Here is a 27,477-nt window from a genome sequence, read left to right as displayed (position 1 = left end):
CTTGATGAAAATGACTGTCTTGTATGCCTCTGCCAACTGGTCTCTTTTTACTCCTCTCCTGCTCCTGTGCATCAGCAAGGGACAGCAGGAACTTGTTGAGGCACCACCTATTGTGTCCTTGTGTTAAAGCTTTTTTACATCCTGACAGTATGTGTACCAGTGAACCCCGCTGACCACAAAGCTTGCAGTTAGGGTCCTCTCTCAGCCCCCATGTGTGCAGCTGTGATGGTGTAGGGAGAGTGTTATACACAGACTGCAGGAGGAAAGAAATGCAGAAGGGCTCTAGTCTCCAAAGCTTTGCCCAGTTGATCTTGCGCTTGGGAAGATCCCATTTTGTCCAGTTGTCCCATGACCCCTAACTCCACTGCCTTTGGTATCCACCTTTTGTCCTCTCAGTTCTGCCCCTCTGCCTGGACCATGTCCTGCTTCTCCCCTTGCACTCTCCCATCATTGGAATTGTGCAGAGCTGAGACCTTGCCATCCCAGGCATAGGTTGCCGATGATGTCTGTCAATTGCAGGGAGCTCACTGCCTGGTGTATGGCTGAGTTGGTGGCCCACTTTTGGCCTTATCTCATTGTGACCCTTGCTTGATTTATTAGCGTCATCAGAGCTCCTCAGTGTTAATACAACTCTATACTTTGCCACCTTGAACTCCTCCACTACCGATGACAGTGGGAGTTGCAGCTGGCCTGATTTTATGTAGAGCTCCACTGAAGAAAAACTTGAGATCCCCAACCACCTCTGCAGGTGCTTGTTGACCTTCCTCTCAATCCTTCTACAATGGTTGTGGGGAGCTCGTACACCGTGAAGAGCCAGAACAGCCTTGATAGAAGACCATGTTAGTACAACCAAGTCTTAAATTTACCAGGGAGTCTGGTTTTGTCAACCTTCTTCAGCCACTCTTCAGTCTGCTTTACAGTGTTGGTGATGTTGGTGCTGTCCATCATTGCTGCATTAAACCACTTTCCAAGACGCTTTACTGGGTTGTCCTCTATGGATGGAATGACTTCTCCCTGTACCTGAAGACTGAACTTGCTAGTAACCTTGCCCTTTTTGATCACTGTGCATCAGGACTCCCTGGCCTTGAAGGTTATCCTAACCCAGGTAGCGACGTTGTCCAGGTTTTCCAATACCCATCTTGCTTGGACATGGTTTACAGTGGTTACTGTGATGTCATCCCTGAACCCCTGTATTGCAGGTTGTCGGCTGCTGGGCTCCAACACTGTTCCTTGGGTTACGCCTGCTGCTGCTGATATGAGGAAGTTCATACCCATGACTGACAATATGGGGAGATGGTACAGTTGGTTGGAATTCCTTTTTGGAGGAATTGCCACCTGGTTGTAAAGTGGGCTGAAGTGAAGCGTAGCTTGAATCCTCCTAGGTAGCTGATAATCATGTCTCGCATTACTGGTGGGGTATGATGGTGGTCCAGGCCAACCTGGATGAGGACCTGTGGAATTGATCTGTAGGTGTTGGCTAGGTCTAACCAGATGAATGTTAGGCTGCCTGGCCTCGCAGATCAATTGGCTGATTATTGAGGTGTGTTCAAGGCACCCAGAAAAACCCGGGATGCCACCTTTCTGGATGGATGTATTGATTTAGCTGTTCTCCATTAAGTAAGAGGTCAGCCTTCTCGCAAGCACCAAGAGGAATATCTTGCACCCCACACCAAGGAGAGAAATTGTCCTCAGCATTCTTAAGTGGGAAGGTAAACAGCTGAAGGTCGTGGCCCATGTAGGCACCAACGAGATGGGTAGGATGAATGATAAGGTTCTGCTTCGGGATTTCAGGGAGTTGGGTACTAAGTTAAAGGGCAGGACCTCCAGGGTTGTGATCTCAGGATTGCTACCTGTGCCACATGCTGGTGAGGCCAGAACTAGGAAGGTTATGTCGTTTAACATGTGGCTAAGGATTTGGTGTAGGAGGAGGGGCATCAGATTTTTGAATCGTTGGGCTCTTCCAGCAAGGTGGTCCCTTTACAACCAGGATGGTTTGCGCCTGAATTGGATGGGGACTAATGTTCTAGTGGTAAGGTTTGTTATTGCTGCATGGTGGGGATTAAATTAGAGTTGCAGGGGGATGGGTACAAGAGTACCAGACAGTTACTGGAGAGGTTGTAGAGACAGATGTTGGTAAGGCCTCAGACAAAGTCAGAATCAAAAGGTTGAGCATGATATACAACGTTTGTAATTAGTGTCCAAAGCTGAAAATATTTTAATGCAAGAAGTGTCGTAGGAAAGGCGGATGAGTTCCACGCATTGATCAACGCCTGGAATTATGACGTTGTAGACAATAGTGAGACTTGGTTGTAGGAGGGGCAGGACTGGCAGCTCAATATTCTGGGATTCTGATGTCTTAGATGGGATGGAGTGAGGGGGATTAAAGGAGAAGGTGTGGCATTACCAGTCAGGGATAATGTCACGGCAGTGACAGGACAGATTGAAGAACTTGAATAGTGAGGCATTATGTGTGGAACTGAAAAATAAGAAAGGTATGACCATGCTACTGGGGCTATATTACAGACCACCCAACAGGTCACAGGATTTTGAGGGATAAAGAGATCGCAGACTGTTGTAAGAAACATAAGGTTGTTATAGTACGTGATTTCAACTTTCCTCACATTGACCCCCAAACTGTAAAAGGGCTCGAAGGGATAGAATTTGTCAAATATGTTCAAGAAAGTATCCTTCATCTGCATGGATGTCCTAATGAGAGTGCGAGATATTGGATCTGCTATAAGGGATAGGGCAGCTGACAGAAGTTTGTGTTAGAGGAACGCTTTATGTCCAGTGGCCACAATGCCATTAGTTTCAAAGTAAATATGCAAAAAGATAGCTCTGGCCCATGGGTTAAGATTCTAAATTGGAGAGAGGCCAATTCTGATGGTAACAGAAATGATCTGGCAAGTGCGGATTGGGACAGTCTCTTTGCTGGCAAAGGTGTACTGAGCAAGTGGGAGGCTTTCACTAACTTGACATCGGTGGTTGGGAAGTTGTTGGAGTCGATTGTCAAGGATGATGTTACAGAGTACCTGGAGGCATATGACAAGATAGGCAGAACTCAGCATGGATTCCTTAAAGGAAAATCCTGCCTGACAAACCTATTACAATTTTTTGAGGAAATTACCAGTAGGCTAGACAAGGGAGATGCAGTGGTGGTTGTATGTTTGGATTTTCAGAAGGCCTTTGACAAGGTGCCACACATGAGGCTACTTAACAAGATAAGAGCCCATGGAATTACGGGAAAGTTACATACGTGGATGGAGCGTTGGCTGATTGGCAGGAAACAGAGAGTGGGAATAAAGGGATCCTATTCTGGTTGGCTGCCGGTTACCAGTGGTGTTCCACAGGGGTCCGTGTTGGGGCCGCTTCTTTTTACATTGTACATCAACCATTTGGATTATGGAATAGATGGCTTTGTGGCTAAGTTTGCTGACGATACGAAGATAGGTGGAGGGGTCGGTAGTGCTGAGGAAACGGGGAATCTGCAGAGGGACTTGGATAGATTGGAAGAATGAGCAGAGAAGTGACAAATGAAGTACAATGTTGGAAAGTGTATGGTTATGCACTTTGGCAGAAATAATAAACGGGCAGACTATTATTTAAATGGGAAAGAATTCAAAGTTCTGAGATGCAGCGGGACTTGGGAGTCCTCGTACAGGATACCCTTAAGGTTAACCTCCAGGTTGATTCGGTGGTGAAGAAGGCGAGTGCAATGTTGGCATTCATTTCTAGAGGAATAGAGTATAGGAGTGGGGATGTGATGTTGAGGCTCTATACGGCGCTGGCGAGACCTCACTTGGAGTACTGTGGGCAGTTTTGGTCTCCTTATTTAAGAAAGGATGTGCTGACGTTGAAGAGGGTGCAGAGAAGATTCACTAGAATAATTCTGGGAACGAGAGGGTTAACATATGAGGAACGTTTGTCCGCTCTTGGACTGTATTCCTTGGACTTTAGAAGAATGAGGGCAGACCTCACAGAAACATTTCGAATGTTGAAAGGCATGGACAGTGTGGATGTGGTAAAGTTGTTTCCCATGATGGGGAAGTCTAGTACGAGAGGGCATGACTTAAGAATTGAAGGGCGCCCATTCAGAACAGAAATGTGAAGACATTTTTTTAGTCAGAGGGTGGTGAGTCTATGGAATTTGTTGCCACAGGCAGTAGTGGAGGCCAAGTCATTGGGTGTATGTAAGTCAGAGATTGATAGTTATCTGAGTAGCTCAGGGCATCAAAGGTGAGAAGGCGGGGGAGTGGGACTAAATGGGAGAATGGATCAGCTCATGATAAAATGGCAGAGCAGACTCGATGGGCCGAATGGCTGACTTCTGCTCCTTTGTCTTATGGTCTTATGGCTTTCAAAAGTGAAATTTTGAGAGTACAAAGCTTGTATGTGCCTGTCAGAATAAAAGGTAAAGATAATAGGTGTAGGAAACCTTGGCTTTTAAGAGATATTGAAGTCCTGGTTAAGAGAAAAAAAGAGGTGCCTATCAGATATAGGTAAGTAGGAACAAATGAGGTGCTTGTGGAGTACGAGAAATGCAAGAGAACACTTAAAGAAATCAGGAAGGCCACATTGGTAGTCCATGTGTTGAACTGAAACAGATGTGGGAGATCTTGAATGAATTATTTTCATCAATTTGCTCAGGAGATGGATACGGAGTTTATAGAAGTGAGGCAAAGCAGCATTATAGACCATAAGACAAAGGAGCAGAAGTAGGCTATTTGGCCCATCGAGCCTGCTCTGCCATTTTATCATGAGCTGATCCATTCTCCTATTTAGTCCCACTCCCCTGCCTTCTCACCATAACCTTTGATTCCCTGGCTACTCAGATACCTATCAATCTCTGCCTTAATGACTTGGCCTCCATTGCTGCCTGTGGCAACAAATTCCATAGATTCACCACCCTCTGACTAAAAAAAAATTCTTTGCATTTCTGTTCTGAATGGGCGTCCTTCAATCCTTAAGTCATGCCCTCTCGTACTAGACTCCCCCATTATCTTCATGTACAGATTACAGAGGAGGAGGTGTTTGCTACTATGTGGCAAATCAGGGTGGATAAACCTCTAGGGCCTGTCAAGGTGTTCCTTCGGGAGGCAAGTGCAGAAATTGCCTGGGCCCTAAAAGAGATATTTAGTAGCCATAGTCATAGTCATACTTTATTGATCCCAGGGGGAAATTGGTTTTTGTTACAGTTGCACCATAAATAATAAATAGTTAATATTTAAATCATCCTTAGCAACAGGGGAGGTACCAGAGGGTTGGAGGATAGCATAAACCACGAAATTATAGGCCTGACATCAGTTGTGGGGAGGTTATTGGAAGGTATTCCATGGGACCGGATATATGACCTTTACAAGGCACTGAATGTCAGTGATAATGTCTGCTCTGATGATGTTGCATCCAGTGGTGTGATTCATAAATTGTACCTTGATGTTCCTGTAGATGGCACCGTTGCTTTGCTGACTTCCATTTCTCCAGGTTGCATCACAGCATCGCTCCAACCGAGATAAACGCCCTGCAGTTTGAAATGCAGCCCTTATAAATCCTTGTGTATTATACCTTTCATTGTATATAACATTACAGTACTTTTCCAGAACTCCCCCAATTTTTCTTTTGATTAAACAGTCAGACAGACTTAGCAGTACCAGATCCATTCGTGGTATCTGCTCTGATTTGATAAATTTAGCTTTATTAGGTTGCTGCAATTACTTTTAAGCACAATTGGGAAGGGGGGAGAACATTACTACTTGTTTCATGTTTGATCGCTATTCGGAATTCCCTTAGACAAGCGTAACAGTTAGCACAATGCCAGTGTCTCAGGTTCAGTTCTGCCACAGTCTGTACATGCTCCCCCAACTGCGTGAGTTTCCTCCTACATTCCAAAAAATGTATGGGTTACAACATTAATTAGCCATATACGGTAGGTGTAATTGGGCAGTGTGGTCTCATTGGGCCAGAAAGGCCTGTTTTTCTGCTGTATTGCTAAATAAATTTTTTAAAAATTGCATTACAAAAGCAGTGTGTAGCAGATATTACTTTGCAGATTTTTCTATCAACTTTTACTTTGATCAAAATCCTAAACTATCTTTGTAAAGGGACTTGGGAGAAATTACCTTTGCTGATTGGCAAGTTGATCACTGATTGGTATAGATTTGAAATTGGGGAGGGGGGATAAGGAGAGGATTTTTTCATTTGCAGAAGGATATTAAGTTTATGAAAAAGGTGTTTAGTGTTAGGACAGAAAAAATGCCGCTAAATAATGGCAGGTGCGATAGGCAGGTTGGTGTCTCCTTATCATGTGCAATGTGACCAGTCAAATAATGAAGCCTCTGTGACCTGCCATGGCCTCTCCTGCAGGTGAGTAGAGGTTAGTACTGTTTAATTAGCTGGCTAGTCAAAATTGAACAAGATCAATTGTTGACTTTTTTTTCATCATGCATTTCCGGATGGATATATGGAACAAGCTGCCAGAGGAAAGTGTAAAGACAGGTATACAGGTGTCCCCTGCTTTTCGAACGTTCGCTTTATGAAACCTCACTGTTAGGAAAGACCTACATTAATTACCTGTTTTCGCTAACAGAAGGTGTTTTCACTGTTACGAAAAAAGCAGCGTGTGAAAAAAAGCAGCGCGCGCGCCCCGAGCAGCTGCTTCTCCCTCAGATTCGGAACTGCATTCTAGCCGGCATTGTTTAAACACGTGCCTGTGAGCATCTGTTTGCAAGATGAGTTCTAAGGTATCAGAAGAGCCTAAAAGGACTCGTAAGGGTGTTAAACTTAGTGTAAAACTAGACATAATTAAGCGTTTCGATCGTGGTGAACGAAGCAAGAACAAAGTGAGTTTGGCTTGTGGAAGTTGAAGATGATGTTGGAGAGGTTTTGGCATCCCATGACCAAGAACTGATAGATGAAGAGCTGATGTAATTGGAAGAAGAAAGGATAACAATCGAAACCGAATGCAGTAGCGAATGGACCGAAAGTGGAAGTCGTCCAGGAACTGAACCTGAAGCAACTGCGTGAGATTTTCGCTGCAATGATAAAGTACAACTTTAATTTTGAAAGGGTACGTCAGTTTAGGGCATATTTGCAAGATGGTTTGAGTGCTTACGAAGAACTGTATGATAGAAAAATGTGTGAGGCTAGCAGTCAAGCATACTGTCATTTTTCAAGCCTTCCACATCAGCCACAGCAGATGACGAACCTCGACCTTTGACAATGAGGCAGGCAGACATAGATGAAGATGACCTGCCTGCCCTGATGGAAACAGACGACGATGAGATGACACCTCAGTGTCCTACCACCCCAACCCCTGAGCCGCGGACAGATACCGATTTGCGGAGAATGCAGTGATAGCCGGGAGGCACCCAGCACATCTTTTAAAAAAAGCCGAAATAAACAAGCTAATTAATTAGGTGCCGCCTGGCACATAAATATCAGCCTAGATCAGAGGCAATTGCCGATTGCGTCGCCTCTCATCTGGGCCGACAGTTACGTGCTGGGCGGCACCTAATTAATTAGCTTGTTTATTTTGGCTTTTTTAAAAAGATGTGCTGGGTGCGTTCCGGCCACCGCTGTACCCCTGTATGCTTCATGGATTGCTATCGGTCGGCGGCGAGGTTGGGGTCCACTGCACCACCCCAACCTCCGACTGTTGTAGCGTGGATGAAGTTACTGGAGAGACAGTAACTGGTAGATGCAAAGCAGCTGCTTTATTCGACACAGCAAGGTACAGTAGGCATCTTACGGACGGAGACGCTTTACACAGAAAGGTCTGCTAGCTAAATGTGGGCTCGATATTTATATGCTAAACACAAAGGCAATCGCTACTTAAAAAGTTACAGACAATGCATAGACAATGCTTCCTATTGAAGCTACATACAAAATCTCACACCATCCTTTCCTCCCGACGCCAACATGTCTGGGTTGGTATCTACAGCCTTTAGGAATGTAAGTTAAGTCTACAATGCATTTATTTGGCATTTCCCGTGCTAACATAGAAGACAATTAATACAATTAATATTTATAATGTATAGATGATACTGCCTTCGAAACTACAGTATCAGGTCAAACTACCAGAAGTATCTGGTATTCACACCTTTTAGGAAGCCCATTGTGATGGACTCAATCCACTGTCCTTTGTCAAGCAGTTAAAGTAGAAGTCTGGTGGCCAAAGTCACTTAAGTGTAAGCAAATCATCTACCCAAAAAGAAATCCACTCTAACAGTCCCTGCTCTTGACCCTCCTGGACAAACTAAATTTGTATCAGGAAAGGCCAACCAGGAGGATCTGTCAAATAGGGCAGCAAAAATGCCCTGTCTCAAAATTCCCCCCCCCCCCCCATTTTATGTACCTCGATATCTATCCTAGCATTACCTAATCGCTACCTACCAAATGTTAAGCAGAGAGGCTGTTCCAAGTCTTTAGGATTGCGGCTCCTTTGGTGTGCCTGCTCTTCCCTGCAGGCTGACTGCAGCTTAATTACATTCTTTTCTCTTCAGCCCTTTATCCTCTGGTCACTGAAACTCTCCTTCTAGGATCACCCTCTTCCGAGCTGTTCCATTGATCACTGGCTCAGCTGCTGAAAAAGGCCCAGCTCCTCAGACTCGGGGTGACTGCTTTCAGATGCCATGTGCAATCAGAAATGCCATCGAGGTGGTGGAACCTGCCATCTCTGCTTTAACTCAAAAATCTCTCCTCATCTATTTCCCAAATAATTTTCTATACTATGCCATAAAATTAATCATCTACCTTCAGCAACCAGCCTTCTTTACAGAGTACCATCGTCATCACACTTTAGCAGGCTATTCATGGTTTTTCCAACACATTCTCAGTGTCTTCTGCCATGCTCTCAGGGTTTTCTGCCTTTGCATTTTCTCCGGGTATGTTTTCATCAGCTGTGGTCAGGTCTGCCATTGCCAGCTGGTGTTCATCTCTTAGGTTCTCTGTAATTACATGGTTACTGGGTACAGTTGGTTCCCCACTCCGTCTGTGGGAGCAACAAGAGGGTGAGTTGTATGCTTTAACCTGAGTCCAGTGTTCCACTGGCTGCCTTGCCGAGTCTGTACACAGACAGACGTATCATTTGTTCAGAGTACCATCTGTGGTCCTATCCACATGGGGGCAAACCCTGACCTTTCTGACAGCACCCTCACCATAACTTGGCTGCCGGGCTGTGGAAGAACTATCTCCTTTCCCTCTGGCTCTTTCTGATCAGCGATTCGCTGTTGTTGTTTCACTCGGTCCTTTAATACTTTAAGTTGACAGTAACTTTTCCCCCTGCTTTTCAGCAGGGGCCCTGTGAAGTCTATCTGGACATTTTCCCAGGGTCCCCTCGGCCGAGGCTGATTTGCCAGCTGTAGCTTTCTGCCCTTACCAGGGTTATGCTGGGCACAAATGATACAACGGCGGCGGAATTTATCAACATCCCCGCCCATCCCTGGCCACCACCAGTCCTGCCGGAGGGCTGTGATCATGCTCTGCCTTCCCTGATGCATCACCCCATGATATAACTTCAGTAGTATCTGTCTAATACAGGGTGGGGCCACCACGACTCTTTCCTCCCCATGTGTCCAACACCCATCTGGTCAGTCCTTTGCTCCTTTTCTCCTCCATTTTTCCTTCTCTTGTGCCTCTACCTCTTCATATAATTTTACTAAGCTGGCTTCTGTCGTTTCGTCCTGCACACTTGCAATTTCAATTGCCTCTTGTTCCCCTGCTGCTTTATTCGCAGCAATGTCTGCTCTCTGAGGAACTGGGAAAACTTTATGTTCTGGAGTGGCCGCAGTCTCTCTGAGTATCCTCTGGTGTTTTTGTTCCTTCGCTATACCCTGAACAGCGGTCAGTGTGTCAGTTTGTATAGGGTCCTGCTTAGGGGGGGTTATAGAGACCCTCCTCTATTTTAACTGGGTTTACCGTCATCTGCCCACAATCTTGCTTGTGTCTTGCCCACACTGCTGGGAACTGCTGACAAGGTAACCCATAGACACCATCCTGGCTCCAGTCTCTAATGATCGGGGCAGCTGCGCCTATGCTAGCCAGGCCATGTATTCTGTTGGTTGTATGCGTTCACTGCCCCTGACTTGTCCATATTATTTCCCGAATCTGTAACAGCTCCTGCTTCCCTTTGGGTGTCTATTCCAATGATCGTGCCCTCATTATTTGGACATACCCAGAAATGCACTGGAAGCTGCACTTCCCGGATTTCTAGTATTTGCTTCCCGCCTCTTTCTGCTTTTACTGTTCTTCCTCCTACACCCCTGATATAACTGGCCTGCCGGGCTGTTGGTAAGGGCAAGTCCATTATAGATACAGATGCCCCTGTGTCCACTAACATATTGCATTGCCGTCCCCCTAACAATGCCGTTATGTACATCCTTGAGTCATCAGAGCTGGCCGTGGAGCCCGCTGCCACATCCTTTTTTGCCTTAAGAGGTGCTGTCGCTAACTCTTTGATCTGATCGACAGTCAGACTAGTTGATAATGGGGCGAGTGGCTGAGTGTCTGCTGTGACCTTTGCCTGGGATTTCCCCCCTCTCTTTTGGACACTGTCTCCAGCCATGTCCCGATAGGCCACAGCTGTAGCATATGAACTCCTTCACTGTCTTATACCTGGTCCAGCAGTCCTTTGCTCGGTGCCCTGGCTGCTGGCAAGCAAAACAAGCCCTCTGGGACATCACAGCAGCTGCATCCACTATAACCACTTTACGAATTCTCTTGCCTTTTCTTTGGTCTATCTCACTGGCCCATGAAGCTATCTCAGAGTAGTTGGACCCTACCGTTATGCCTAAATCTGAAAGTTCTTGGTGGGCTGAGCTCAGGCCTTCCTTCAGCATTTTTAGGAAGACTGGGTCATCCCTCCCTGGGTTATCCAACCGGAAATACTCCTCGTACACTCGGTATTTACGTTCTGTGTAATCCATGGCTGTCTCGTCAGCCTTTTGAATCACTGCCATTATCATTCCCCAGCTACTGTCGCCTCCCCCCAGGCACTGCCTCACTTCCCCTTTAAAAGAGCGATATCTTTCTTCATTACTGGTGCTCCCAGTAGTTGCCCATGTACCATCCTGCACCCCCTGGGCCATCCTGTCCCACATATTCCTCGGGCACTTGGCTTTCACTGACACATGTATATCTTTAGGGTGCATCTGGTGAATGTCAACCATTTCCTCGAGCTTACGCCAGAATTCTGAATTCCCACAGGCAACTTTAAGTGAGGGCAACTCGGACAAAATTCTCTGTTTCTCCCCGGGGTGAAGGGCTTATGAATAGTCGTAATCAAGGTCAAGGGCTGGCTTGGATCATCAGGGTTCTCAGCCTGACGTTGCCTGACTTCAATAGGTGCCATTCTGGTAGGTCTATCTGGGTGAAACCTCTCCCTGAGATATCCCCACACTAATTCCCAAACTACACAAAATATCATAGACGGGTAGCAGTTAAACAGTACATACTTAAAACCACAGAGTATGTATTCCACAATCTATCAATTTTGGGTACTTGAACTCATGATGCCTACTGTATTCCTTTGCATCACACTTGAACATACATACACTAAAATGCAGCCTCCTGAACGAGTGTACACGCCCCTACTCTGGCGTTCCAAACGTACTGTTGGTTACCACCTTTCGCAACTGGTGGTCCAAGTCTCACCAAGTTAACCAAGTTAACATGCAAAGATTCCCCAATTACATAAACGTACATGCACACACTACTTTAATATTTACCAGTTCAGCTCTCCATGTTCGTGATTACCTCGTGACCTGTGCACCACCGACCGAACAGATCCAAGTGTGTGTTGTTTTAGAAAAATACTCACCAACTTAGACTGCTAGGAACGCTGGCCACATGACGGGTCACGAAGGTATCCCACTTCTGACACCAAATGTAATGTGGATGAAATTACCGGAGAGACAGTCACTGGTAGATACAAAGCAGCTTCTTTATTCGATACAGTAATTACAGTAGGCATCTTACGGACGGAAATGCTTTCCGCAGAAAGGTCTGCTAGCTAAATGTGTGCTCGATATTTATATGCTAAACACAAAGGCAATTGCTACTTAAAAAGTTACAATGCATAGACAATGCTTGCTATTGAAGCTACATATAAAATCTCACACCATCCTTTCCTCCCGACGCCAACATGTCTGGGTTGGTATCTACAGCCTTTAGGAATGTAAGTTAAGTCTACGATACATTTATTTGGCATTTCCCGTGCTAACATAGAAGACAATTAATACAATTAATATTTATAATGTATAGGTGATACTGCCTTCGAAGCTACAGTATCAGGTCAAACTACCAGAAGTATCTGGTATTCACACCTTCTAGGAAGCCCATTGTGGTGGACTCAATCCACGGTCCTTTGTCAAACAGTTAAAATAGAAGTCTGGTGGCCAAAGTCATTTAAGTGTAAACAAATCATCTACCCAAAAAGAAATCCACTCTAACACCGACGACTCAGCCTAACACACCATCATCAGTGTGCTCAGCGCTGTCTTCCCAATTCCGGTAAGTGATACTACACTGTACATATACTATGTCTACTTTATATAGGCTGTGTATTCTTATAAGTTATCTAGTATGATTTGGCAGCTTCTTAGCTTAAAGGTTACTGGAGAGAGTGTTTTTGCCGAGAGCGCTTGCGCGAGATTTTCGCTACGGAGAACAGTGCAGGCAGTGATTGTAGAGAAGTATTTCTACTTTATATAGGCTGTGTATTTATCGTATCATTCCTGCTTTGACTATACGTTACTGTTATTTTAGGTTTTATGTGTTATTTGGCATGATTTGGTAGGTTATTTTTGGGTCTGCGAATGCTCACAAATTTTTCCCATATAAATAAATGGTAATTGCTTCTTCGCTTTATGACATTCCGGCTTATGAACTATTTCATAGGAACGCTCTACCTTCGGATGGCGGGGGAAACCTGTAATTCCTTTTAAAAGACATTTAGACTTTTGGCCTTCCAGTCAGATGATGGCATGCTTGAACACAGCAGCTTTTCTGGGGCCAACCAAAGGTATTTTTGTCTTTTTTAAATATCTTTTTATGATTGTGGAACATTGCTGGACATCAAGAGCTTCAGGTCTACCCATCAGCAAGTTGTTCATTGGTGGAGGAGGTTGCAGAACTGGCCTTGGTGAGGACTGCGTTGCTGCCTGCTACAGAAAGGCATCGGGGTCGGTACATGAAGACACTAACACTGAGTGGCTTCTCGGAAATTTATCTTGAGATCACAAGACCCTATTGTAAGATACTGCAAAATGGTTCACTGGTTTATTGGTGAGACTAATGGCAGAGGAGCTGCGTGGCCTTGGTTGTAACAAGGACTAGGCCGAGTGTCATGGGCTTGCTTGTTGCAGCAGTCCAGGAGAGAAAATGCAGGAGGTGATGTGCCGCGACGTCCATGCTGGATTGAGGGCTGTCAGTACTGCCCTCTAGTGTTTTCTCAGTGGAAGACGAGTTGCATTGCGTGCATGCATGTGTACATTTGTCTACACACTGCTGAAAAGTGCGTGTTCTTGCTGACATCACCCATGCACCATCAATTTACAGGACGTGTCACTTGGGGACTTGGGCTTTATGATACATGGTGGTGCTAGAAAGTTTGTCACTCCTTCAGAATTTTCTCTATTTCTGCATAAATATGACCAAAAATGTGCTCAGATCTTCATTAGTCCTGAAACCAGATAAAGAGAACCCAATTAAATAAATAACAACAAAATCATTATACTTCATTTATTTATTGGGAAAAATGATCGAATATTACATGAGTCTGTTGGAAAAAGTATGTGAACCTTTGCTTTCAGTAACTGGTGTGACCCCCTTGTACAACAATAACTTCAACCAAAGGTTTCTAGTAACTGTTGATCAGTCTGCACATCAGCTTGGAGGAATTTTAGTCCATTCCTCTATTTAAAACTGTTTCAGTTCATCAATATTACTCAGATATCTGCATTAACAACCCTCCTCAGGTCATGCCACAGCATCTCAATTGGGTTAAGATCTGGACTCTGACTTGACCATTCCAAAACACAAAATTTTCTTCTTTTTAAACCATTCTGTTGTTGATTTTCTTCTTGTGTTTTGGATCATTGTCTTGTTGCATCATCCAACTTCTATTAAGGTTCAGGTGATGGACCACTACCCTGACATTCTCCTGTAAAGTGTTTTGATACAATTTTGAAATCAATGTTCCCTCAATGATTGCAAGCTGTCCAGGCCCTGAGGCAGCAAAGCAGCCCCACTGTTGGTGTGCATTGCTGTTTTTCTCCCAAACATCGTGTGCATTTCTGCCAAAAATTTTGTCTCATCTGTCCACAAGATATTGTCCTAGAGGTGTTGTGGGACATCCAGGTGGTCATTTGCAATCTTGAGATGTGCAACGATGTTGTTTTTTTGGAGAGCAGTGGTTTTCTCCGTTGTGTCCTTCCATGAACACCATTCTTGTTTAGTGTTTTTCTTAAGGTGGAGACATGAACAGAGACTTTAGCAAGTTCTAGTGGTTTTTGCAGGTCTTACCTTCAGTGATTGGTTGGTCAGTTGATGGAGAAGATCCTGAGAGGCAGGATTTATCAACATTTGGAGAGGCATAATATGATTAGGAATAGTTAGCATGGCTTTGTCAAAGGCAGGTCGTGCCTTATGAGCCTGATTGAATTTTTTGAGGATGTGACTAAACACATTGATGAAGGTAGAACAGTAGATGTAGTATATATGGATTTTAGCAAGGCATTTGACAAGGTACCCCATGCAAGGCTTATTGAGAAAGTAAGGAGGCATGGGATCCAAGGGGACTTTGCTTTGTGGGTCCAGAACTGGTTTGCCCACAGAAGGCAAAGAGTGGTTGTAGATAGGTCATATTCTGCATGGAGGTCAGTGACCAGTGGTGTGCCTCAAGGATCTGCTCCAGGACCCCTTCTCTTCGTGATTTTTATAAATGACCTGGATGAAGAAGTGGAGGGATGGGTTAGTAAATTTGCTGATGACACAAAGGTTGGGGGTGCTGTGTATAGTGTGGAGGGCTGTCAGAGGTTACAGCGGGACATTGATAGGATGCAAAACTGGGCTGAGAAGTGGCAGATGGAGTTCAACCCAGATAAGTGTGAGGTGGTTCATTTTGGTAGGTTAAATATGATGACAGATTATAGTATTAATAATAAGACTCTTGGCAGTGTGGAGGATCAGAGGTCCATGCATGTTGCAACATTGTATTTCATTTGCCACTCTCTTGCCTGTTCTCGTAATCTGTCTAAGTCCTTCTGCAGCTTTACCTGACTCTCCACCGATCTTCATGTCATCTGCAAACTTGGCAACAAAGCCATCTATTCCATCATCTAAATCATGATAAACAGCATAAAAAGAAGTGGTCCCAACACCGACTCTTGCAGAACACCACTACTCACTGGCAGCCAACCAGGAAAAAGATCCTTTCTTTCCCACTGACTGCGTCCTACCAATCAGCTAATGCTCTAACCATGCTAGTAACTTTCCTGTAATACCATGGGCTCGTAACTTGATAAACAACCTCAGGTGTGGCACCTTGTCAAAGGCCTTCTGAAAGTCCAAATATACAACATCCCTTTTATCTATCCTACTTGTAATCCCCTCAAACAATTCCAACAGGTTCGTCAGGCAAGATTTTCCCTGAAGGAAACCATGCTGACTTTGTCCTATCTTGTCCTGTGTCACCAAGTACTCTATTACCTTACCCTTAACAATTGACTCCAACATCTTCCGAACCACTGAGGTCAGGCTAACAGGTCTATAATTTCCTTTCTGTTGCCTTCTTCCTTTCTTAAAGAGTGGAGTGACATTTGCAATTTCCCAGTCCTCTGGCACCATACCAGAGTCCAGCGATTTTTGAATGATCATTGCTAATGCCTCCACAATCTCTACCACTACCTCCATCAGACCCCTAGGGTGCAGTTCATCTGGTCCGGCAACTCATGTACCCTTAGATCTTTCAGATTTTTGAGCACATTTTCCCTTGTAATAGTAACTGCACTCATTTCTTTTCCCCCACACCCTTCAACATCTGGCACATTGCTGGTATCTTGCACAGTGAAGACAGATACAAAATACTCATTTAGTTTACCTGCCATCTCCTTGTCCCCTGTTATTATTTCTCCGGACTCATTTTCTGGCAGTCCAATATCCACTCTCATCTCTTTCATTTTTTTATACACGTGAGAAAACTTTTACTGTCCACTTCGATACTGTTTCCTAGCTTGCTTTCATAATTCATCTTTTCCCTTCTAATGATTCTTTTAGTTGCTCTCTGTAGGTTTTTAAAAGCTTCCCAATCTTCTAACTTCCTGCTAATTTTTGCTTTGTTGTATGTCCTCTCTTTTGCTTTTACATTAGCTTTGACTTCCCTCGTTACATGGTTGTACTATTTTGGCCTCTGAGCATTTCTTTGTTTTCGGAATACATCTATCCTGCACTTTTTTCCCAGAAATTCATGCCATTCATGCTCTGCTGTCATCTTTGCCAGCATCTCCTTCCAATTTACTTTGGCTGAATCCTCTCTAATACCACTGTAATTTCCTTTACGCCACTGAAATACTACTATGTCAGACTTTACTTTCTCCCTATCAAATTTCAAGTTGAAATCGTGATATTGTGATCCCTGGCTCCTAAAGGCTTTTACCATAAGCTCCCTAATCACCTCTGGTTCATTCCTTAACACCCAATTCAGTATAACTAATCCCCGAGTAGGCTCAGCGACAAACTGCTCCTAAAAGCGATCTCTTAGGCATTCAACAAACTCTCTCTCTTGAGATCCATTACCGACCTGATTTTCCCAATTAACATGCATGTTAAAATCTCCCATGACTATCATAACATTGCCCTTTTGACACGCCTTTTCTGTTTCCTGTTGTAATCTGCAGTCTACATCCCAGCCACTGTTGGGTGGCCTGTATATAACTGCCATCAGGGTGCTTTTACCCCTACAGTTTCTTAACACAATGCACAAGGATTCAACATCTTCCAATCCTTTGTCATATCTTTCCACTGATTTGATACCAGCAGAGCCATGCCACTCCCTCTGCCTACCTTCCTATCCCTCGATACAACTTGTAACCTTGGACATTCAGCTCCCAACCACAACCATCCTTCAGCCACGATTCAGTGATGGTCACAGCATCATGCCTGGGAATCTGTAATAGTGCAACAAGATCATCCACCTTATTTCTTATGCTCTGTGCATTGAGATATAACATTTTGAGTAACACACATAAAAGTTGCTGGTGAACACAGCAGGCCAGGCAGCATCTCTAGGAAGAGGTACAGTCAACGTTTCGGGCCAAGACCCTTCATCAGGACTAACTGAAAGAAGAGCTAGTAAGAGATTTGAAAGTGGGAAGGGGAGATCGGAAATGATAGGAGAAGACAGGAGGGGGAAGGATGGAGCCAAGAGCTGGACAGTTGATTGGCAAAAGGGATATGAGAGGGTCATGGGACAGGAGGCCTAGGGAGAAAGAAAAGGGGGAGGAGAGGAAATGCCCAGAGGATGGGCAAGGGGTATAGTGAGGGGGACAGAGGGAGAAAAAGGAGAGAGAGAAAAAGAATGTGTGTATATAAATAAATAATGAATAGGGTACGAGGGGGAGGTGGGGCATTAGTGGAAGTTTGAGAAGTCAATGTTCATGCCATCAGTTTGGAGGCTACCCAGACGGAATACAGGTGTCTCCCCCGCTTTTTGAACGTTCCCTTTACGAAACCTCACTGTTACAAAAGACCTACATTAGTTCCCTGTTTTCGCTTTCAGAAGGTGTTTGCACTGTTACGAAAAAAAGTCAGCGCGCGATAAAAGGCGGTGCACGCCCCGAGCAGCCGCTCTGCCCCCAAAATCGGAACTACATTCTCACCGGCATTGCTTAAACATGTGCCTGAGAGCAGTCGTTTGCAAGTTGAGTTCTATCGTATTGGAAAAGCCAAAAAGTAAGGGTGTTAAACTTAGCGTAAAACTAGACATAATGAAGCGTTTCGATCATGGTGAACAAAGCAAGGACAAAGTGAGTTTGGCTTGTGGAAGCTGACAACATGATGTTGAAGAGGTTTTGGCATCCCATGACCAAGAACTGATAGACGAAGAGCTGATGCAATTGGAAGAAGAAAGGATAACAATCGAAACCAAATGCAGTAGCAAACTGACGTGAAGCAACTGCGTGAGATTTTCGCTGCAATGATAAAGTATGACTTTAATTTTGAAAGGGTACGTCGGTTTAGGGGATATTTGCAAGATGGTTTGAGTCCTTACAAAGAACTGTATGATAGAAAAATGCGCAAGGCTCAGCAGTCAAGCAAGCCTTCCACATCAGCCACAGCAGACGACGAACCTCGACCTTCAACATTGAGGCGGGCAGTCATAGGAGAAGATGAGCTGCCTGCCCTAATGGAAACAGACGAGATGACACCCCAGTGTCCCACCACCCCAACACCCAGGCCACGGACAGATGCCGATTTGCGGAGAATTCAGCAGTAGCCGGGAGGCACACAGCACATCTTTAAGAAAAAGCTGAAATAAACATGCTAATTAATTATGTGCTGCCCGACACGTAATTGTCAGCCCAGATCAGAGACGACGCAATCGGAAATCAGCACTCTGTATCCCCAGGCTACTGTGGGAAGTGAGGGAGGAGATTGCTGAGCCTTTGAGGGCGGGAGAGGTTCTGGAGGATTGGAGGGTTGCGGTTGCGGATTGGAGGGTTGCGGATGTTGTTCCCTTATTCAAGAAAGGGAGTAGAGATAGCCCAGGAAATTATAGACCAGTGAGTCTTAATTCAGTGGTTGGTAAGTTGATGGAGAAGATCTTGAGAGGCAGGATTTGTGAACATTTGGAGAGGAATAATATGATTAGGAATAGTCAGCGATGGACTTCCAGGTCATCAAGGGAATGGCGGCGTAAGGAAAAGATCTCTCGACAAAAAAGAAGGTAAACTGCCCCATAATCGAATTTAGACAAATACTTAATATTGCATGACTATATTAATAAAAGGGGCAAGGATGATGTCTAAGAACAAGATTAAAAAGTCCGCTCCAAAGGCTGATAAACATAAAGAGACGCAGCAAGGCGACGGGCCTAGCTCCCCCACGGCAAGCCAGGACGGAGATAATGAGGGGGAATCGGTGACTCTGTCCTTGATTCTCGGAGAGATTCGCGAGTTCCGACAAGATAACAGCAAACAGCTGGAAGATATTAAAGGAGAAATAGTAAAAACTAACTTGCAGATAGATGAAGCCGAAGCGAGGATTGTTGGAATTGAAGAGAAGCTACAAAACGCAGAGGAGGTGATAGCAGAAATGCTGAAGCTGCAAGACCAGCTCCAGTGGAAACTAATAGATCAAGAAGGCCGCTCGAGAAGGGAAAATGTGAGGATTTACGGAGTTCCCGAAGGAACTGAAGATAAACCCGGATTGATGATTCCCTTCGTGGAGAAGCTACTTAGAGAGAACCTTGATATACCGGCCGCAAAAGACCTACAGATAGAAAGAGCTCACCGCCTGTTGGCACCACAGCCTCCAGCAGGCGCCCAGCCCAGATCGATTCTGGTCAGATTTCTCAGTTACAGAACGAAGGAAGAGGTGCTTAAAAGGGCATGGCAAAAGAAAGGTTTCATGTGGAACAACTGTAAAATCAGTTTAGACCACGACTACGCACCGGGGATTCTTGCCAGACGGAAGGAATATATGGAAACACGGAGAGTCCTGAAGGAAAACAACATCAGATTCCAGACCCTGTATCCAGCTCGGCTGAGAGTCTTTTACGACGAAGGGACAAAAACTTGCGCTACGGTGGAGGAGGCAACATTGGACCTGGCGGACCGGGGACTACCTATTAAAGTTATCACCCAACCAGAGTCGCTACGGGAGAGGATTCGGCAGAAGTCGTGGCAGTTAGTGGGGCGAGGACGCTCCACTCGAACCAGAGTGTCAAACTACAAGGAAAAGCTGCAAATATTCAGACGCAAGTGTACAGAGAACACAGATTAATTAAGAGAGATGACTGAAAAGAGTAAATCGGACTTAAAGGTAAAATGAAAACTGGTAACTGAAAATAAACTAGACGGAATAACTTGAATGACAGCAATATGGTCGAGACATAAATAGGAGAAAATTTTCTATGATTATTCAAACTGCTGAGGGCCCTCTAACACAGGGCGAAGATAGAGGTTATCCCTCTGAACTGAGGCGGGTCGGTGCTCAGGCCTCACTGTGGGAAGTCGGGGAAAATTTTCAAATGTTGCACGTTCAAAAATGTCTAGGGTGTGGTTATATGTCTTGGTTTACTGTTGAGAAGGGATTGCTTACTATTTGGTTAGAAAAGGAGAGTTTTTTTTTCTACTAGAGAAAAATGCAAACTGAATTGGTAAAAATAATTTCCTATAATGTTAATGGGGTTTTGAATCCAATTAAAAGAAATAAGATTATGCCTAAATAAAGAGAGGGCACAAATAGCTTTCCTCCAGGAAACACATATGAGCCAATCTGAACACGGAAAATTAAAAAGAATGGGCTTTAAGCATGTATTTTATTCATCATATAAATTGAGTCACAAAAGAGGGGTAGCTACTTTAATATCAAGAACTCTTAATTATGAACATATTTCAGAGACTAGAGACAAAGAAGGATGGTTCGTAAAAATCACAGGAAGAATAGAAGGTACAGAAATAACATTGCTGAATGTTTATGCTCCTCCAGGTTGTGAATGGTCATTTTATAGACACATTTTTGGTCAGTTCTCAAGGGGTAGTAATTTGTGGAGGGGATTTTAATATTAGATTAAATCCTATATTAGATTCTTCAAGAATAGTTACTCAGAATAAACCTCTGACTCGGAAAGTGAATTCATTGATGGAGGAGTTGGGAATTATAGATGTCTGGAGGGAATTACACTCTACTAGTAAAGATTATACATATTACTCTTTCCCTCATTCAGCCTATTCAAGGATAGACTATTTCTTTATCTTTAATACAGATAGACTCAGGATAAAAAACTGTAATATTGCAACAATTGATCTGTCGGATCATAGCCCAGTCTCTATGTCTCTAATCCTGGAAAGGAAAATGAGGAAAACACCATGGAGGCTAAACTCACATATACTCAATAACCGGAAAGTAATGGAGAGATTAAGGGGAGAAATCAAGGAATATCTGGACCTTAATGACATGGGAGAAACATCACCAGTGATCTTATGGGATACATTGAAAGCTGTACTGAGAGGGAAAATTATTTCCATTACCACTCACATGAAAAAAATCAATGCACAAAAATTAGCAGACCTTCAAGGAAAATTAAAACAACTTCAAGTTGTAGATAGCAACATAAGTAATTCAAATCGAAAACAGGAAATTAGGAAATTGCAAAGTGAAATTGACGATATTTATACGTTGGAAACTCAAAGAAATTTTCTTTACCTGAGACAAAAGAATTATGAAGTAGGAGGTAAATCAGCTAGATTATTAGCATATAAATTACGAAAACAACAAGCAGACAATACAATTCATAAAATAAAGAATCCAAAGACAAAGCTTGTGGAGAGTACAATAGGGAAAATTCAAGAGAGCTTTGAAACATATTATCGAGAGCTGTACTCCCAACCCCGGGCCCCCAATTCAATACAGTGTATTGAATTTTTTAGATCTACCTAAACTTACAGATTTACAAAATGAAAGTTTATTAGAACCAGTAACTGTCAAAGAACTGAACGTGGCCATCTCTAGGTTAAAGGCGGGTTCTGATGGGTTTACCTCAGAGTGGTACAAGTCCCTGAAGACACAGTTAGCCCCATTACTACTTAACACCTTTAATTGGATCTTGCAGAGAGGAGAAAGTCCACCTTCCTGGAGAGAAGCGATTATTTCAGTTATTCCTAAAGAGGGTAAAGATAAACTAGAATGTGGCAATTATCGGCCAATTAGTGTTCTTAATTTAGATTACAAACTATTTACATCTATATTAGCGTGCAGATTGGAAAAGCTTTTACCTGGCCTAATCCACTTAGACCAGACTGGATTTATTCAACAAAGACAAACACAGGACAACATAAGGAGAACTCTGCACATATTAGAACAGGTTAATAAGAACGAGACAGAGACAATGGTAGTAGGATTGGACGCTGAGAAAGCTTTTGATTCGGCTAGTTGGGCATTCCTATACAGAGTGTTAGGAAGATTCGGCTTTCAAGAAAAGTTTATTAAAGTAATTCAGACTCTATATGACAGCCCTACAGCCCGAATTAAGATAAATGGGGACCTCTCTGACTCCTTCATCTTAGAGAGAGGCACTAGACAGGGATGCTCAATTTCTCCTCTCCTTTTTGCGCTATATATTGAACCGCTTGCCCAACTAATAAGACAGAGCGAAATCGTAAAAGGTATCAAGGTGGCAGGGATTGAACAGAAAGTGGCGTTATTCGCAGATGATGTTTTGGTCTATCTGAGTGAACCAGAAAAATCATTTATAGGATTGTTTACACTATTGGATGACTTTGGGAAAATATCAGGTTATAAAATAAATGTAAAGAAAACGCAGGTTATGTCCCTAAATTATATACCATCCAAAAAATTGCAGGATACATATGATCTTAAGTGGGAAGCTAAATCATTAAAATATTTAGGAATAACCCTGCCGAAGGATCTTTCAACACTGTCACAGGTAAATTATGGGCCATTAATCTCAGAGATAAAAGCAGATAGAAAGCATAGATGGAATCTTATCCCCTTTTTAAGTTTAAATTCAAGGATAAATACTGTAAAAATGAATATTCTTCCTCGGTTATTGTATCTTTTCCGTACTTTACCGGTGGAGGTGGATGATAATGAATTCAGGGAATGGGACAAATGGATTTCCCGCTTCATTTGGCAAAGAAAGAAACCTCGATATAACACCTTACAGTTAGGGAAGGAAGGAGGAGGTATGGTTCTTCCTTGCCTGAGAAATTATTTTTATGCCTCACAGATAACCCCTCTGTTATATTGGTGTAATAGGGAATATAAGGCTAGATGGAAGGAAATAGAATTTGGATTAGTTGACAGTTTTCCTCTTCAGGCCTCGATAGCTGACAAAGGATTGATGGCCCAGTTGGAAAAATTTAAAAACGCTTGGATAAATCTTACATTAAAAGTATGGCAGAAGGTGGTTAATTCATGTGGAATTAATAACATGTTAAAACTCTTTAGATGGTGTGCATATGATACCGAATTCCTTCCCAACAGAGGAGATAAAAGATTTGAGCTATGGATAAAGAAAGGTCTTACAACCTACCTCTCATTTATAGATAAAAGAGTATTACAAAGTTTCCAAATCCTGCAGGACAAACATGGCCTAGAACATAATGACTTTTTTAGGTACCTTCAAGTACGAAACTATGTTAACCAGAGTTGTAGATATACAGACCTATCAACAGTAGAATTAGAATTTTTCAAGATTCTGAATTCGGCTTGCAGTTCAATACCTAGTAAATCAGTTTCTCGATTATATAATGCACTCTCCCATGCTAAAAATGTAAATACACTGTATATTAAAGAGAAGTGGGAGAAAGAAGCGGGGTTCGTACTTTCAGAGGAGGCTTGGGAGAAAATCTGCAGCTTTCAATGGTCCTCGACTAATTCTTTGACTTAGAGAGAACATTGTTGGAAAAACATTATAAGATACTTCAAGACCCCATATCAGGAAAAATATAAAGATACAAATGTGATGTGTTGGAGAAGATGCGGCTCCAAGGAGGCAAATCATTTTCATATTTTTTGGGATTGCCCTAAATTAAGTCTATTTTGGGAAGGTATTCATAGAACATTAGTTAAGGTACTTAGGTCCCAGATACCTCTGAACTTTGAGACGCTCTATTTGGGGCATGTATTGTTTCTTGAACAGAAGGAAGATATAAAGTTGCTGCAGGCCCTCTTAGCGGCAAGTAAGAAATCAATCACTAGAAAATGGCTAAATCCAATACCACCTACATTAGAAGATTGGTACGAAATTATCTTGGAAATATTTAAAATGGAAAAGTTGACTTACTCCCTGAGAACTCAAAAAGAAAAATTTTTATCAAATCTGGAATAAATGGATTGAATATATAACCCCAATGCGAGCAGACTTTAGATGACTCTCCTAATGATTTATACTGCTCTTCTCATCAACACAGTAATATTGCTAACGTAAGCACCCCTAGTCTAAATGTTTGTTTTTTTTGTTTTCTTTTGGAAAGTAGAGAATTAACACAAGTAAAGGGAAAGATTTGAGAAAGGGATAAAAAAAAATGAAAAAATTAAGTAAATAAGTACATAGGGATTGGATAATTATGTCTGTGGGCAGGAGCAAGCATGAACAAATTAGGATATAAACACCTACAATGGTTGATACATAGGCTTATATACAACATTTTGGACTGGTGGAAATGGTCCAGAAGGGTTATATGGAAACTATTATTACCATTTTTCTTAACAACTAATTCCATTACTTAGCCTAATAGGTTAGATTTACCACAGTACATAATTATCTATTTAAATGTTTATTTTCCTTTTATATCATCTCAATGTGTACTTAAGAATGTATAAATAATTGTAGTTTTATACATATAAAAAAATGGAAAAGGTTATATGTGTGAAAAAAGTACATGATATTTGTGAATTCCTTATCCAAATAAAAATAAAATTTAAAAAAAAAAGGAATAGTCAGCATGGCTTTGTCAAAGACAGGTTGTGCCTTAGGAGCCTGATTGAATTTTTTTTGAAGATGTGACTAATCACAATGACGCTGGTAGAGCCATAGATACAGTGTATATGGATTATCAAATGCAAGGCATTTGATAAGGTATTCCATGCAAGGCTTATTGAGAGAGTAAGGGGCATGGGATCCAAGGGGACATTGCTTTGTGGATCCAAAACTGGCTTGCCCACAGAAGGCAAAGAGTGGTTGTACACCAGTCATATTCTGCATGGAAGCCGGTGACCAGTGGTGTTCCTGAGGGATCTGTTCTGGGACCCCTACTCTTTGTAATTTTTATAAATGACCTGGATGAAGAAGTGGAGAGAAGTGGAAGTGGAGTAAATTTGCTGATGACACAAAAGTTGGGGGTGTTGTGTATAGTGTGGAGCCTGTCAGAGGTTACAGCGGGGCATTGATAGGATGCAAAACTGGGCTGAGAAGTGGCAGATGGAGTTCAACCTAGATAAGTGTGAGGTGGTTCATTTTGGTAGGTCAAATATGATGGCAGAATATAGCATTACTATTTGCTTTTATATTATCTGTAAACTAACCTGTATTTGACAATAAAAACGCAAAGTCTGATCTTGAATTGTCATTTTCTACTATCAGTTTTCAATCTTTCTCCTGGTCCCTCCCTTGCCTGTGTTGGGAAATTCTTGCAAAATCACCTTGAACTTGGTGAATTAATGCAATCCCCATGTGGGAACCCAGATAATCTGCCAAACCCAGCCTGCTCCAGGTGCACCTGGCTCATTCCTGGCTCTCTTCTCTGGATTTCTATCACAGAGAGTATCATTCAGGAGAAATAGCACCTAATTTTTTTTTTCTTAAAGTGCCAATAAACTTGAATAAATAATTGGTTGAGAAACCTGTGAATGTGATGAGAGAAACAGGTCATGGTATATGCAACTTGATGCTAATTTGTTGGATGTTGTGGATACTTTAGGTATGTGAGTGGCTACACAGCAATGATGGGAGTTTCAGGCGTGAAGACAGTGCCACTGAAGAGAATCTAAAGCGATCTGTGCTAGGTGCCTATGTTCAGAATCTGGTAGAATGGTACATGAAGGTCCCAGTGTCTGATGGTAAGAGACTTCTTTATATTATGCATGTGACTAGCACGAATTTCACAGTACCTTCCAACACCCTGCTTTAAAATTTAGCATCCCCTATTTCACATTTCTCCCTGGTCTTTCTCTTTCACCTCTAAAGTCTGAGATGCTCCGAAGTCTCTGTATTGCTCCACTTCTGGCCTCATGTGCATTCCTCACTTGCTTTTCCCCTTGCCATCAACAGTCATATTTTAATAGAAAACATAGAAAACCTACAGCACAATACAGGCCCTTCGGCCCACAAAGTTGTGCCAAACATGTCCCTACCTTAGAAATTACTAGCCTTACCCATAGCCCTCTATTTTTCTAAGCTCCATGTACCTATCCAAAAGTCTCTTAAAAGACCCTATCATATCCGCCTCCACCACTGTTGCCGGCAGCCCATTCCACGCACTCACCACTCTCTGCGTAAAAAATTTACCCCTGACATCTCCTCTGTACCTACTCCCCAGCACCTTAAACCTTGTGGCAGCCATTTCAGCCCTGGGGAAAAGCCTCTGACTATCCACACGATCAATGCCTGTCATCATCTTACACACTTCTGTTGGGTCACCTCTCATCCTCCGTCGCTCCAAGGAGAAAAGGCCTAGTTCACTCAACCTGTTTTCATAAGGCATGCTCCCCAATCAGGGCAACATCCTTGTAAATCTCCTCTACACTCTTTCTATGGTTTCCACATCCTTCCTGTAGTGAGGCGACCAGAACTGAGCACAGTATTCCAAGTGGGGTCTGACCAGGATCCTATATAGCTGCAACATTACCTCTCGGCTCCTAAATTCAATTCCGTGATTGATGAAGGCCTTAGCCACAGAGTCAACGTACGAAGCTGCTTTGTGCGTCCTATGGACTCGGACCCAAGATCCCTCTGATCCTCCACACAGCCAAGAGACTTACCATTATACTATATTCTGCCATCATATTTGACCTACCAATATTTTCGTGTGCACTAAACTTGATCTCTGGAATTCTCTCCAGAAATCTGTTATGGCAGTATTTAAAAACCTTACATTTAGCCAAGATTTTAGCTCTGTCTCATTATCTCTTGCTTTGCCTCACCTTATTCTCTTTCTTTGGAAAACCTTGGGATGTTCCACAATATTTTAGAACTATGCAATAAGATGGGCCCTTGTTATGATCTTGCACTTTAATGAGTCCCCGCATTGCACTTTTTATGTAGCTGATGCACTTTATTCTGCACTGATATTGTCTGCATGCTCTGTGTAATGATTTGATCTGTGCCAGAGTTGGAGGACTGTGTATGTGTGCAGGTGTGTGGGAAGGAGGAACAGGACTTGTTTTACTGTTGTTGTTTTATTGCTTGTGACCTGTATTGTTCTGCCAAGCATTGTAGTTATATTGGAGCATGAATGTATGACAACATATGCGGACTGCCCCCAGCACATCCTTAGGTGTGTTGGTCTTGATGCAAATGATGGATTTCACTGTATGTTTTGATGTACATGTGATAAGTAAACCCTGGATGTTAAGCTCCAAGCTGTAATCTTCTTTCAGCCACGATTCAGTCAATGTCCACAACATCAAGAATGTATTCACCTTTAAATATACCCAATGAACTGGCCTGCACAGCTGTCTGTGGCAATCAATTCCACAGATTCACCACCCTCTTGCTAAAGAAACTTTCCCTCATCTCTT

At 43.0% G+C, this 27,477-nt stretch overlaps 1 protein-coding gene across 2 annotated transcripts in view; it reads left to right on the top strand.

The window, feature by feature from the left end:
- LOC140201612 (probable methyltransferase TARBP1) overlaps nt 1-27,477 on the top strand; it is a 398,438-nt gene that overhangs the window by 30,098 nt on the left and 340,863 nt on the right. For both annotated transcript variants that reach the window (XM_072265981.1, XM_072265979.1), the window contains one exon: nt 25,659-25,797. In XM_072265981.1, the coding sequence (XP_072122082.1) occupies nt 25,659-25,797 (139 nt within the window). The remainder of the gene's footprint in view (nt 1-25,658; nt 25,798-27,477) is intronic.

This window comes from Mobula birostris, chromosome 8 (genome assembly GCF_030028105.1).
Source record: "Mobula birostris isolate sMobBir1 chromosome 8, sMobBir1.hap1, whole genome shotgun sequence".
NCBI lineage: Eukaryota > Metazoa > Chordata > Chondrichthyes > Myliobatiformes > Myliobatidae > Mobula > Mobula birostris.
Note: the sequence above shows the minus strand (reverse complement) of the source record. Positions and strands in the feature narration are given on the sequence as shown.